Genomic DNA, 13,976 nt, shown 5'->3' on the forward strand with positions numbered 1-13,976 from the left:
AGGACTTATCAATAAGGAGAATGTTAGTTCACGTGCCCACAAACTGGGGAAAGGTTTTTGTCACTTGAGTGATATGTAAATATGCGGCGGGTCGCTTAAGTGATCTGGAAATGTGTCGTGGGCAGCTTGAGAGTGCTCTGGAACTGTGCCGCGATTAACTTAAGTAATCTGTAAGTGTGCCGCAGATCACTTGAATATCCTGGAAATGTGCCCTGGTTACTTGAGTGATCTGGGAATATGCTTTGAACCACATAAGTGATCTGAAACTGCACGGCAGGTCAGTGGTCTATATATGTTCCGTTCCGTGGGCCGGTTGAATGAAGATAGTCAGTGATTGGTTAACAGAGTACGACTTGGAAATTGCTGCAGACAAGTGCCGGTACATTTGGTTTAGTGAGAAATCCCGTCCCACTATCAAACTGAATGGGGAGCCAATTAGACATTCTGCTACCCTCAAGTGTCTAGGTCTAACCATAGATGGCAAACTAAATTTTTTAGCACACATGAAGGAGCAAAAGGCAAAGGCAATGAGGACCCTACAGCGAATGCGGAATGCAGCGGGACCGCAGTGGGGCCTCAAAACAAAATACCGAAGGATTCTCTATACCCAAGTGCGGTTAAGATAATTACATATGGAGCAGCCGCATGGGGGTCCTCTATGACGGTTAGAACGCAGCGCATGCTGAATTCCGCACAAAGAGGATTTCTCCTGTACATGACTAGATGTTACCGCACGACGTCTACCATGGCAATGCAGGTGCTGGCAGGTACTCCTCCGTTGGCCTTGATCACGCAATTCCTTGCAAAATCCGCCAGACTCACCAGGCTGGGAAGAAACATCACGTCAGCAGGAATACACCTTGACTCAACCAATTATGAAAGAAATGCGATAGGATGGACCCAACACCCTGCCAGTGAGCCCATCGATGCCCAGATAACAACCGATGAGCAACTCGTGGACCCCAAATGCAAAGCAATCTACACAGACGGCTCCCAAACAGCGGACGGGACGGCAGCAGCCCTTATATGGCTGACTGATGGAATCACTACCAATCAATGGGCCGCGAGGCTGCAGGACGGTTGCAGTGTCTTCCAAGCGGAGCTGTGGGCCCTCAAAATGGCTACAGAGCAAGCCATAAAAACAGAGGACAGAATAAGGATTTTCACGGATAGCAGAGCTAGCCTGGAAGCAATAAGAGACCCGCTCACACGACACCACAATGCCAGACAGATCCGCAACTACCTGACCACCAACAAAAATGTCAGTCTGCACTGGGTGCGAGGTCATTCTGGTATCCATGGCAACGAGTTGGTGGATAAGCTCGCCAAGAAAACCACCAAATCTGCTCAGAGCGCAATGTTAATTAAGCTTCCCCCTTCCCATGCCAAAAGACTTCTGAAAAGTCACTTATTAAAAATGTGGCAGGAGGACTGGGACGAACCTGAACACCCAGGCAGACTGATTCACGATATCCTACCTCGAGTCGGATGGAGGGCTGTGGGATGGTCCCGAGAGAAAGCCATTTTCTTTACTGGTCATGGACCATTCCCCAGCTACCTCGAGAGATTCAAAATATCTAACAACAACAAATGTATGTGCGGAGAAGTCGGCACACCACTCCACTATGCCACCAGCTGCCCTTACACAAAAGTCTTCCACCTGATCAAACCAAGGCAGGAGCTGGTGAAGGAGTGGTTTAGGAGGATGAGCCGGCTCGAAAAAGAATCACGAACTCTTGAGAATCTCGTGCGCTATCTCGAAAAAGAGGGCATTGAAAAACTCCACAGGAGGAGAATAGACATAGGCAACCACACAACTAGACCAGATCAGCCTACGAGAAGATCCAGCAGACTAGCAGCAACACGGCGCCATTGAACAATAAGTTAGCGACCAAGTCACGGCCCAAGAGACCCCCGGGACAAACTGTGATCAGGGCTATGAATGGTTGTGCATAAAAATAAAAATGAAAAATGTCGGTTTACATAGCGGCGTGAAATCTTTATGTATATAATGTATATATCATGTAAATATTTTTCTTTTGTCTTGCTTTGTAAATATTTTTTCATAAACAATAAAAAACCCGCATTAGCCCCCCCCGAAAGGGATTCGGCAGTAAATTGTCCCTAGACGATTTGCCGGGGCTATTGTCGGCGAATTGAATTGAATTGGGACACTTGAGTGATCTGGGAATGTACTGCGGACCACTTAAGTGATGTGAAATTGCACTCTGTGTCACTTAAGGGACCTGCAGCATATTTATAAATCACTTAAGTGGGCTAAAGCTGTGCCGCGGATCATTCAAGTGATCTATGAGTTTGCTGTGGGTCCCCTAAATCGTCTAAAACTGTGCCGCGGATCATTCAAATTATCTGTGAGTTTGCTGTGGGTCCCCTAAGTCGTCTAATACTGTGCCGCGGATCATTCAAATGATCTGTGAGTTTGCTGTGGGTCCCCTAAGTCGTCTAAAACTGTGCCGCGGATCATTCAAATGATCTGTGAGTTTGTTGTAAGTCCCCTAAGTCGTCTAATACTGTGCCGCGGATCATTCAAATGATCTGTGAGTTTACTGTGGGTCCCCTAAGTCGCCTAAAACTGTGCCACGGTTCATTCAAATGATCTGTGAGTATACTGCGGGTCTCTGAAGTAATCTGGAAATGTGTCGCTTGATTCATTTTTACAAAATTAGGTATGAGGTCGCGGAGCGCATCAAATGACTCCGAGAGCCACGGGTTGATCATGCATGTGCTACAATAAATGTGATAAATCCGGTTATTATGCGTAATTTCCAAACATTTCGGCAAGTTTGATAAATTTCCTTAAATTAATCACTTTTACCGATGATTACGCTTAATACCCAAGGGTAGCGTCATTGGCATAACAAAGTGATTTCCCTGGTCTCTCGGCGTTCATTATATAACGGGATTCGACTGTATATAGATTTTTTCCTTCAAATTCACTTTTTTGCTTTTCTCGAGCGGCCGCGGGGCCCCTTGGGGGTGTCCACACGGGGCACCGGTTGAGACCCGCTGTGATAAATCGTACTACATGATATACTATACAGCACGCATCTTCAGTCCGTTGCTCGCGAGCACCATGGTGTTCTCCGAAGCACCCAGAGTGCTCGATGCCCGCGAGCACTTGATCAACGTTTCATTTAAACACCTCGTGCAAATTGCATTCAATTATTACTTGTAGAATCATCCGGATTTCATGTGCATTCGTATGTCAAACGGCGTAAGAGTGCTCTTCTTTTGATGATGGGTACACAGGCAGTGCTCGCTACTGGAAAAAGGTTAGAGTCCTCTGCTATACAGGATAGTGTCCATACATGCATCATTATATCGGGGTACGATCGCAAAATTTGTTATTTTATCGGGGTACGACTGTTTATTCGCGGGCACACATACCAGATTCATTCGAAATTTTTTTCATGTTCGTTGGATTCTCACCAATTACGCTTGGGTATTATGCATAATCACAGATGAAGGCGATAAATTTCGAGTATTTTTCAAATTTACCAGCGACGCTTGGTTATGCATAATCGCCGGCATAGGCGAACGCAGAATTTTCTCGAGGGGGGGGGTGGGGGGTTTCAGAATTTTTTTTCCTTCCAGGGGTTTACGTTTTTTTCCTGCAAAATAACACTATAATCTTGGCTCGGGAACGGGGAGGGGGTTGGAGCCCCAACACAAAGAGGGGGGGGGGCTTTTGCGTACGCCCATGATCGCCGGTATAATTGTTTTAGTATTTATCACATTTACCGTAACATACTCTATAAACCAGTGTTTCCCAAAGTGGGCGATATCGCCACACGGTAGCAATGGTATCGCCCGGGGCACGATGAAATGGTTCAGTGAGGGGGCGGTAGCAGCGATGAATTTAGTACATGTTCCTATCCATCCTATTGGTGAACTTGATTTTGGGGGCGATGGAAATGAAAGTTAGGGAAACTGTATGCACTAAATCAGTGCTTCCCAAAGTAGGCAATATCGCCCCCGGTGGGCGATGGAATAGTCCGGTGGGGGGGAATTGAAGCTACGGGTATAACATAGGCATGGCCCCCACATGGGGGGAGGCACTGACAGGGTTCTAGTCCTGGGGCCCGGGCCGGTTCTAATCATTTTTTGTTTTTTTCACGCTATAAATTAACTAAAGAAGGGGCCCGCAAAGGATTCCAGCCTATGGGCCCTGCTACAGGATGTGACTGGTCATAATGACGGACTCGCGTCGCGAGGATCCGGGTTCGAACTCCACCGTCACCGCAGTGGTGGTCGGCTGAAGTTGGTTTCCTGTGGTTCCCAACTTCGAGTCGAAAATGCGAGCCGATCTCCCCATTAAAAAGTATCGCCACAGAGAGCAACAGGCCTACAACGATTAATTATTCAATCATTACACTTCACTCATAGTTCGAAAAACTGGTGGAAGATGGCAGCACTACACATAACAAGCATTACACAGAAACAAACTTCACATCAGGTTTCACTACACGTACTCGCACATTCCCGCATGTACCAATTCGTTAGAGGTTACGCAAAGGAATATGGACGAGGTGCATGTCTGGGTTTAGTAGTAGTAGTTGCTACAGGATGTGGCGGCCATGAACATAGGATCGTATGGGTTCGCTTCAGTTGGGGGGGGGGGTGAAGATAGAAAATAAATTTGAAAAAGGGGCGATGGAACAAAAAGTTTGGGAACTATGCACGTAACGAACTGCTTTGCCGTACACCATAGTTTCCCAACCTTTTATGTCCCATCGCCCCCTCCTTCAGAAATGTTTTTTCTCCCATCGCTCCCCAAAGCAATCTAACCCATAGTATCCTATGTTAAACCCGTAGCTTCTACCGCCCCCTGGAATATTCCATCGTCCCCCCCTCCCCTTGAAGCGTTAACGCCCACGTTGGGAATCTCTGCCGTACACTCTTCTCATTGCCTCACGTGGCGTGTGCCGACTTGATCGCGCGCGCGTGCGCCAGGTGATTTGACACGCGTTGCACGCGGAGCCGTTGGGACATACATATTTCGGACTCGTTTTAGGCCGATTTCCCTTTCGATTGGAACTTTCCAAGGACTTATTTTTCGAGGTGTGAAATCGATAGGGTTTTTTTTTTTTTTTTTAGAAAATGACCTTTCGACGCTCGCGCGCGTGTGTGTAGGCCATTTATTTTTTCATTGCTGCTTCCATTTCTCTCGATAGTTTTTGTTGAAAAGTGTCTTGACTCATTTCACTTTCAAGTAGGTCACGTGAGGCGGTGGCGTAGGTCTTTTTGGTCCTTTTTGTTTTTTTTTGTTCGTTGGCTTTGCTGCTCGGCTGTGACGTGTAGGGTTTGATGAAGTGTGAAAGTTGTTTTTTTTTGTGTGCAATTTCTGGGGTTATTTCTTCCGTTTCTGTTGCTTAATGGGAGATATTTCAATTATTCAAATTATTTGGGTTATGGAACGGATTTCAGGGGTCTTTAACCTTTTTAATTTATTTACCCTTAATATTATTTCGAGCCACGAGCACTTTCTGTTTTATTCATCAGAGAAAGGCCGAGCACCGATGTGTGTGATGACTCTTAAAATAATGATTAAACATAATTCAGCGTAGTGCTCACCATTGAACGGGACCGCCCGCCCTTACCAGATGCGGGGCCTGGTGCGAAAATAATGGCGGAACCCCCAGAGGTGTATTTACGGGGAGAACTTAGCGGGCTATAGCCCATTACAGCGAGTTCAAAGGGGCGGCAAATTTGAGGAATGAGCAACCAAAAAAGTTAGTAGAAAAATAAGAGAAGGGCGGTTAAATTTTTGTGTAAACCATGGGCGTGATACGGGAGGGCGTGGGGGGACACCCCCCCCCCAGCGTCAAAGGTGGAGTCGACTGATCTTAATGTATATATGAATTGACATCAACATCGTGCCCCCCCCCCCAGACTTCCAAGTCTATCTCCGCCTATGGTGTAAACCTCAATAAATCCACCTCTACCCGGACAGCAAGGGTTAGTGAGTGATCAAAAGAGTGACACTGATCGCTAGCAAACGTGTAATTGAATGACTAAAATAGTGATCTACAGAGTGAGGGACAGTTTCTCTTGAGGCCTCATAAAATTGAAATATGGTTGAAATTTCCGAGAATTCACCACGTAGGGCCTCAGAAAAAATCATTTGGCCCAGGGGGCCCACGATGTTCTTAAGACGGCCCTGGCGAGGGACCAGGTAAGTTAGTGACGTAGAGCGTGTGCAAGCATGTGAATGACCAAAAGAGAAAAGAGTGACGTAGAGCTTGTGCAAGCATGGGAATGACCAAAAGAGAAAAGAGTGACGTAGAGCGTGTGCAAGCATGGGAATGACCAAAAGAGTGACGTAGAGCGTGTGCAAGCATGGGAATGACCAAAAGAGAAAAGAGTGACGTAGAGCGTGTGCAAGTATGGGAATGACCAAAAGAGTGACATAGAGCGTGTGCAAGCATGGGAATGACCAAAAGAGTGGCCGAGAAAGTGCGTGACCTAGAGAGTGCGAAAAGCACATGAATGACCAAAAGAGTGTGGAAAGCACGTGAATGACCAAAAGCGCTCATTCAATTACACGTTTGCTAGCGCTCAGTGTCACTCTTTTGATCACTCACTAACCTAGTCCCTTGCTGTCCGGGTAGAGGTGGATTTATTGAGGTTTACACCATAGGCGGAAATAGACTTGGAAGTCTATCCCCGCCTATGGGGGGGGGGCACGATGATGATGATGTCAATTCATATATACATTAGATCAGTCGACTCCACCTTTGACGCTGGGTTGACGTTGGGGGGGGGGGGATGTTCCCCCACGCCCTCCCGTATCTCCGCCCATGGTTTACACCTTTGACCTAGAGAGTGTGGAAAACATATGAATGATCCCAAAACCAGACCCTTGGGTCTATGTGGGCATGACCAACACCCGATATAGATAGTGACCTAGAGCAGAGTTTCTCAACCGTCGGGCACTGACATCAGTCAAACCGGGCCGTGAATCGTTCACCGGTTTAATTTACCCCCGTTTCCCATTAGGCGTACGTATGACCGGGCCTTTTACTCACATAAAATAAATCAACCGGACCGCAGGCTTCCAAAGGTTGAGAATCATTGGTCTAGACCAGCGTAGTGTTTCTTAACCTTTTTCAGCTCATGGCCCCCTATGGATCAGATTTTTTTTCTCGCGGCCCCCCGATCCTATCCAGGGGGCCCCCTACCCTCATCCAAGAGAAATACTTTCTATTTTTTTTTATTATGAATGAAATTTTAATCAGATCAATCTCTGGAATCTTGGCTAGGCACGGGACGTTCAAATGGTGGATTATCATCTCTCCCAGGAGTCAAATTATATTATAAAAAACGGTATGTGTAAAATACGGGACGATCCAACGAACATGCACGATAATAGTACCAGATCCCATATAGTGCAGTCCCCCTCCCTTTATTATAGACATGAAGACCCGGGTCATGCCAATAGATAAAATATAAGCCCCCTATGGATAAGATAATCTTATCTATATCGGGTGTTGGTCATGCCCACATAGACCCAAGGGTTAAGATGCCCCTGGTGTCGTGCTGCCATCTGCCACCAGTTTTTCTAACTGTGAGTGAAGTGTAATGATTGAATAATATATCGTTGTATGCGTGTTGCTCTCTGTGGCGAGACTTTTTAATGGGGAGATCGGCTCGCATTTGCGCCTCGAAGTTGGGAACCACAGGAAACCAACTTCAGCCGACCACCACTGCGGTGACGGTGGAATTCGAACCCGGATCCCCGCGATGCGAGTCCGTCATTATGACCACTCGACCACCACAGCGGCTATGGACAGAGCTGATGAATTCTGAAAGTAGTAATATTTTTCAACCATCGCCCTTCACCACCTGTCGTGGATCACCTTTCTTCTGATTTTCTCCCGTGGCCCCCCCAGAATACACCAGGGCCGCAAGGGGGCCATATGGCCCCAGGTTGAGAACCACTGGTCTAGACCAGTGTTTCCCAACGTTTTTTTGTCCCATCGCCCCTTTCTTCAGAAATATTTTAAAATTTGATTGAAAGTTATAGGGAGGCGGTAGAAGCTACGGTTATAACATAGGAAACCTATGGGTTAGATTGCGTTGGGGGCGATGGGAGAAAAAAATTTCTGAAGGGGGGCGATGGGACAAAAAAGGTTGGGAAACTGGTCTAGACTAGTGATTCTCAACCTTTTTTGACTCGTGGAGCCCTTTCTGGTATATAATTTCTATGCCGGAGCCCCGTAGGGCAATCTTTTATTTATTCGTCAGTTATTGATTTATTTTTATTGTTTAAATTTTTTTTTTTTTCCTCGAGTGGCCGCGGAGCACACGGAGTAACGCTGTTGAGAACCGCTGCTCTAGACCAACCGCGCTGAACCACTCAAAAATCTGGTTTTAGCCCGCACCGTGTGGCGGTTTCGACCAACACCACACTAGGAATATGTTTAGTGTGGTGTTTCGACGGGTTATGCGTGTTTGGCCATCGAGTAGAGTGGCGGTTTAGCCGCCAAAGCTGCATCAAGGTACGTGCAGGTCTGCCAACTCTCCGGATTTGGTCCGGCAATGCCGGAATTTTTAAACGTTTACATGGTTGCTGGATTTTAATTACATATTGCAGGGTTTGATGAAGAGGGGAAAAAATTTAAGAAAAATATAAATCAATTTTTTTCGGGTTAAATAATCGAAATTCTTATTAAATCAAAATATTTTTCGGTAAACGAATTTTGAACGCGGTTTTCTCCCCCTTCCCCCCTACAGGAATCTTCGTTATTCAAACTTTAATTACAATGGTGCTTTTTGGATCACGTGATACTTCCCTTTTTCTTGAGGGACATAGCCAATATGTTGTGGCGATTTCCTGTGCGACTCGTGAAAGAAACAAATCTAAATTAAAGAAACATAGAAATGATTCGTTTTGCTTCTTTTTAATGGGAGCTAGATATTTCGATTCCCCCCCCCCCCCCGAAGTTCAAGTTATTGATCTGCCTGTTTTCTGTTTCTGCTTCAAAAAATGCTTGATTAAAGCTCCGGAATTTCTTCAATGTAATTTATATGGGCCCATAATTGATTTCAAAACATCCTAAACTATATGGATTGATGCTATTGGATGATATAAGACTACGTAGACATTAATTCTCATTTTCGCGCTTGAAAAGATGTAAATAAAACGTTGAAATCAATGATTGCATCAATATCCACCTCAAAAGTGGGTCTGGCTCATTTTCTGGTCTTCGTATTTCTAAGCGAACTCAATGTTTTGAAAATCGAAATATTATCGAATTATTCGATTCAATTTTTAAAATTATTGATGTGGTGGCAAAACCCCACTAAATTTCCGCTTTTCTACGCCAAAATCGGCAATTTTAACATTGATGTCTATGGGAATTATCCAGTGTTTGTCCCTCAGTGATGCTGATGATGATGTCTACTCGAAAAGGTTCGTACGTGGAAAAACGGGACATTTTTAAGGAAAAGTCAGGGATCGCCAAAATTAGTAAAAATACAAAAAATGTGGCGAGAAAATACGGGGTTTATTTTTTAAAAAATCGTTGCTATAGGGCCGAACAATTAGGAGCCGTTCAAGTATTACGTCATCATCGATGTGGGGGGGGGGGGTTCCGATTTGCTGACTTTTGATGATAAGAGGGGGGGTGTTTATATAATGCTTACGTCATCAACCACCCTTTATGATATATGGATTCAGAGGGGCAGAGCTGATGACGAAATTTTGCTGACAAGGGGGCGGGGGGGGAATCAAAAATGTCTAAAAATTTGCTTACGTAATACTTGAACGACCCCTTATTGGAAAATATGTAAATGTCCCGATAGAGACCGGTAATATGGTCAGTTTTCTTTCTCGTCCTTTTTTTTTCCGCTCTGTTCTTATTGGTCTTCCTCGTTAAGCCCCGCGTCCTTTAACATTCAAAAGAAGTAAGATAACAACTACCACCACGTGTGTGTGAGGGCATTAATTGCTGCAGACGATTCGTTTGTAAACAATAGACGAGGCGCGAAATAGTCTAATTCGGTTCACGCTGCGCAACAAACCTATTCCTAGGAAAACCCGGCTGAACAGATGATATCTTGTGCCGCGCAACGTGATTCACCCAGGGCGACATGCCATCCACTCACCAATAAGAAAAGCAGTATGACTGTTAGTCAAATGTGTCATGCGTTTCACCGATCTTCCCTTTATTTTTGTTGTGCTTTCTTTCCCTTCCCTTCAATTCGGAGCATGCAGACGACAGAGTAGCTGATGCCAAGTCCATATACTATAATATAGCTGCCCCAGTGCCGTCTTAACACATGGGCGCACCCGGGCACCTCAAGAGAAGAGGGGCCCCAAAAAATTAGATTTGGTTGAAATTTTGCTAGAATTTACCTGGCAGGGCCGCAGAAAAACCACTTGGCCCGGGGGCCCATGATCCTCTTAAGACGGCCCTGAGCTGCCCAGATCTGATGCGCCACGCTAGGAAAATACAAACGCGTAGCGTGATTATGTAACACGTTTTCTGTGTGACGCCGGATTTTCCCTGGAGTAGGTTTTTTTGCACCATATGAACCGAATCACAGACCATTTCACGTTGGCAAAAAATGTGTAACATAAGGGGTTTATGTGTGTTTCTTGTCAATTGCTGCCATCTGGTTTTCAAATTCGGAAGCGGACAAATTGGCACCCTGTGCACAAACAGTAGTCGACGCCTTCCTCCCCCAGGCACGAATCCAGAGTGATATGTGGAAGAGACGGTTTTTGTTAATCATTACACTGTCCCGTAAAATACTGGACAGATTCATACTCCCATATTGTCAAGCTCTGGTGGCCTGACTCAGGTGAGGTGATCGTTCCCATCACCCCCCCCCCCCCCCCAATTTTTTTGTTTATGTCATGTTTGAATTTAAGTGTGTCTGGTTGCTCTCTGTGGAGAGACTTTTTAAATGGAAGTTCTTGGATCACATTCGGATCTCAAAGTTGGTAGGGCTTGGCTGATAATGTGGGAGTCATGCACCCTGCTTAAAGACATCATTCCAGAAAATCCAGGGCCTGACTTCCAAATCGATGGTAGGAAATGACCAACTGTGCTCATTCACTGCTGATTGCAAATTTGAGTGTAGTCCTGAAAACAAATGTAATATAGATTATAATAGTGACATATTATAAACGACAACTGAAAATCTTTGAAGGTTTTTCCTCTCATGTATGTATTTATTTTTGATTATGAATAGGTTCTATCAGTCCGAGTGGAGCTTCCACTCGCACCAGAAGTCTTGTCATTGACCGATGGACGACTAAGATTGGATTATCATCCACCAGAAGGTCAACCTCCTCCAAATGTGACTTTCCACCCACTGAGCGTGAAAGATGACGGCATCGCCATCGATGATGTCATTCCTGGCACACAGTATGCTTTTCAACTGAGCTATTCCAACCAATCTGTGGCTGATCTATTGATATGGACAGACGTCTTCGCAACAGGTAAATATGAAGTGCACTGGCTTCCAGAAGTTAAACACAGGACTCGGGGGGGGGGGGCAGATTTAGAGCTCGCTGTTGGGAGGGAGTGATTTTACAAATTGTTAAAAGTAGTTTCAGCATCAGGTGACCACGTGTCCCATATTTTCCGTGACAGCCCTGTTTTTCTGGGGGGGGGGGGGGGGGGGGTTCTCCATCCTGACTTTTTTTGAAAAATTTCCTGGTTTTACCCAATTTTCAGTTAGTTTTTTTTTGAATTTATGTTTAATCTGTTGTTGCAATATTATAGAGTTCAGAAAATTTCATGAATTATCACATTTCGCTTGTGGGGGCCCCCTTGATGTGACTGCTTATGTGATTACATAATGACACCACTTCAGTCTTACTCCTCTGGATTGGACAGTTAGTGGGACACAAATATGCAGTACTCAGGCTACAGCCTCTTCATGTGGAACCTTTGGCACACACACAGTACTGGCAGATATTGTCTTACCCAGTGACGCTTCAACCATGGATACAACCGTTGTGGAGGTTGCACGCGATTCTGCTTGGCTATTATAGCAATATACTGATTATGGAAATGATTACTAACAAGTTGAACAATTGACAGTAGACTTGTACCCAGTTGATCAAAGGTTACCACTCTTTCTGATGATCATTATATTGCTATAGTAGCCAAGCGGAATCAACAAGAGGCTTCCATAACTGTTACATCCATTGTAGCAGCATCATTTGGTGTGACGATATCTGCCAGTACTGTGTGACCACATGAAAACTGTATGTACAAGTACCACATGCTTATGTTCCAATAACCATCTAATGTAATATAAGCCCTCTCATGCTTAACTTTTCGAAGTCTGGGTATTTGAAATCTGAGAAATGCTCTTAATAAAAATTTGCAGTCTTAATGTATTTCATCTCTTCATGTTTCTCTCTTAGAACCAGATCCACCGACAAATATGTCAGTGGATGTACTGACCGGCAAGAATGTCCAACTGAATTGGGATCCACCGAGTGTTGGAGGATACACCGGTTTCAAACTTGTCATCTCATCATCTGAAGATGATACTGGGACTCGAACCTTCAGTCTCAAGGACTATTTCTCATCTTTCACTCTCCACGACCTATTACCAGGAGCATCTTATGATGCTGAGCTTAGTACGGTTTATCAAGACAAGTTATCGTCCATATCTACGATGACTTTCACCACAAGTATGTGCCTTGATTTTGTGTTTCATTTTCTTACAGAATTTTTTTAATGTAAGTGAAAACATAATAGCTGTATCGATTTGTATATTTATTTACAGAGCCGAACACCCCTGGTCGTTTCATCGTATGGTTTCGAAATGAGACAACTCTCCTTGTGTTGTGGCAGCCACCATATCCTTCTGGAATATTTGACAGATACCGCGTCAGCATAAATCCGTCCGATGCACTGCAGTCCGTCCTTTTCAAAGAAAAAGAACTTCCCGGCCCTGATCAGGCAGCTTTTTATGGCTTGGTTCCCGGTAGAGCTTACAATATATCAGTGCAAACTGTCAGTCAATCTCAGATCAGTGAACCAACTGAAGCTCAATATCGAACAGGTAAGTTAATCGAAAACAAATTTCCATAATTTTACTACTTTCAATACATGACTATATTATGTTGACAAAAAGTATAGTCGTCCTGCAATTATGAAGAGTCATCAAAGTTCTCGACTTGGGGCCCAGGTTGAGTATGGGGGGGGGGGGAGTCATAGGCAAAAACCAAATTAATGGAAGCAAAAAGAGAAGATTGGGGGGGGGGGAAGGAAACAGAAGGCTGAAAAAAAATACACAAAAAGGATGTAATCAATGTATGAATTAATGGAACATGACTCAATCTTTTCCGCTATCAGTGAAGAACTAAAAGATTATGAAACAACTCGCTATAATACCCGGCACTGCCTGGGTTTTTTCAGTTACTGGGAGGATTGAAAAAGTGGCATACCATTATAAAGAAATAAAGTTATACAAATATTTGCAGCATATTAAAGAAGTGACCAACCATTGAAAATTCATGTACATGTTTGAAACGCATTGCTGCGGAACCACTGTACCTAAAGTAGACATTCCGAAAGTGATTGTTAAGTCAGTCACATCAGTCTCCATAAATTTATATGTGATGGATGTGATATATTACATTGATAGAACTCAGATTAAATTTATTTCTCCTCAAAAACTGATCTCCCGTCTCCCATATAGGAACAGTTTTTGAAACATTCATTCATTCAAACCGAGCACAAATCCAGTCTATCACCATTGGCAATTCGTTACCTATTCAATTGTGCTGGAAGTATGTGTATGTAGGTGCCTAACAGTCTGAGTGCGTATCTAGTGTCATGTTTGAAATTTAAATGCTGCCATCTATGAGTGAAGTGTAATGATTGCACATTCATTTAGTTGGTAGGAATGTTGCTCCCTGTGTGGCAAGACTTTGTAGTGGGGAGATTCGCTTGTATTTGTGCCTCAAGGTTGAGAACAAC

General features: G+C 44.5%; 1 protein-coding gene across 1 annotated transcript in view; it reads left to right on the forward strand.

Annotated features, from left to right (window-relative positions):
* Positions 1 to 13,976, forward strand: part of LOC149068383 (tyrosine-protein phosphatase 10D-like) — an 80,633-nt gene that overhangs the window by 21,758 nt on the left and 44,899 nt on the right. The window contains exons 3-5 of the mRNA XM_089251873.1: positions 11,224 to 11,473; positions 12,410 to 12,682; positions 12,778 to 13,056. Of these exons, the coding sequence (XP_089107999.1) occupies positions 11,224 to 11,473; positions 12,410 to 12,682; positions 12,778 to 13,056 (802 nt within the window). The remainder of the gene's footprint in view (positions 1 to 11,223; positions 11,474 to 12,409; positions 12,683 to 12,777; positions 13,057 to 13,976) is intronic.

The sequence above is a fragment of the Pholcus phalangioides genome, unplaced genomic scaffold (assembly GCF_987345545.1).
Source record: "Pholcus phalangioides strain wild (caught in Gottingen) unplaced genomic scaffold, Ppha-v1.0 ptg000027l_1, whole genome shotgun sequence".
NCBI lineage: Eukaryota > Metazoa > Arthropoda > Arachnida > Araneae > Pholcidae > Pholcus > Pholcus phalangioides.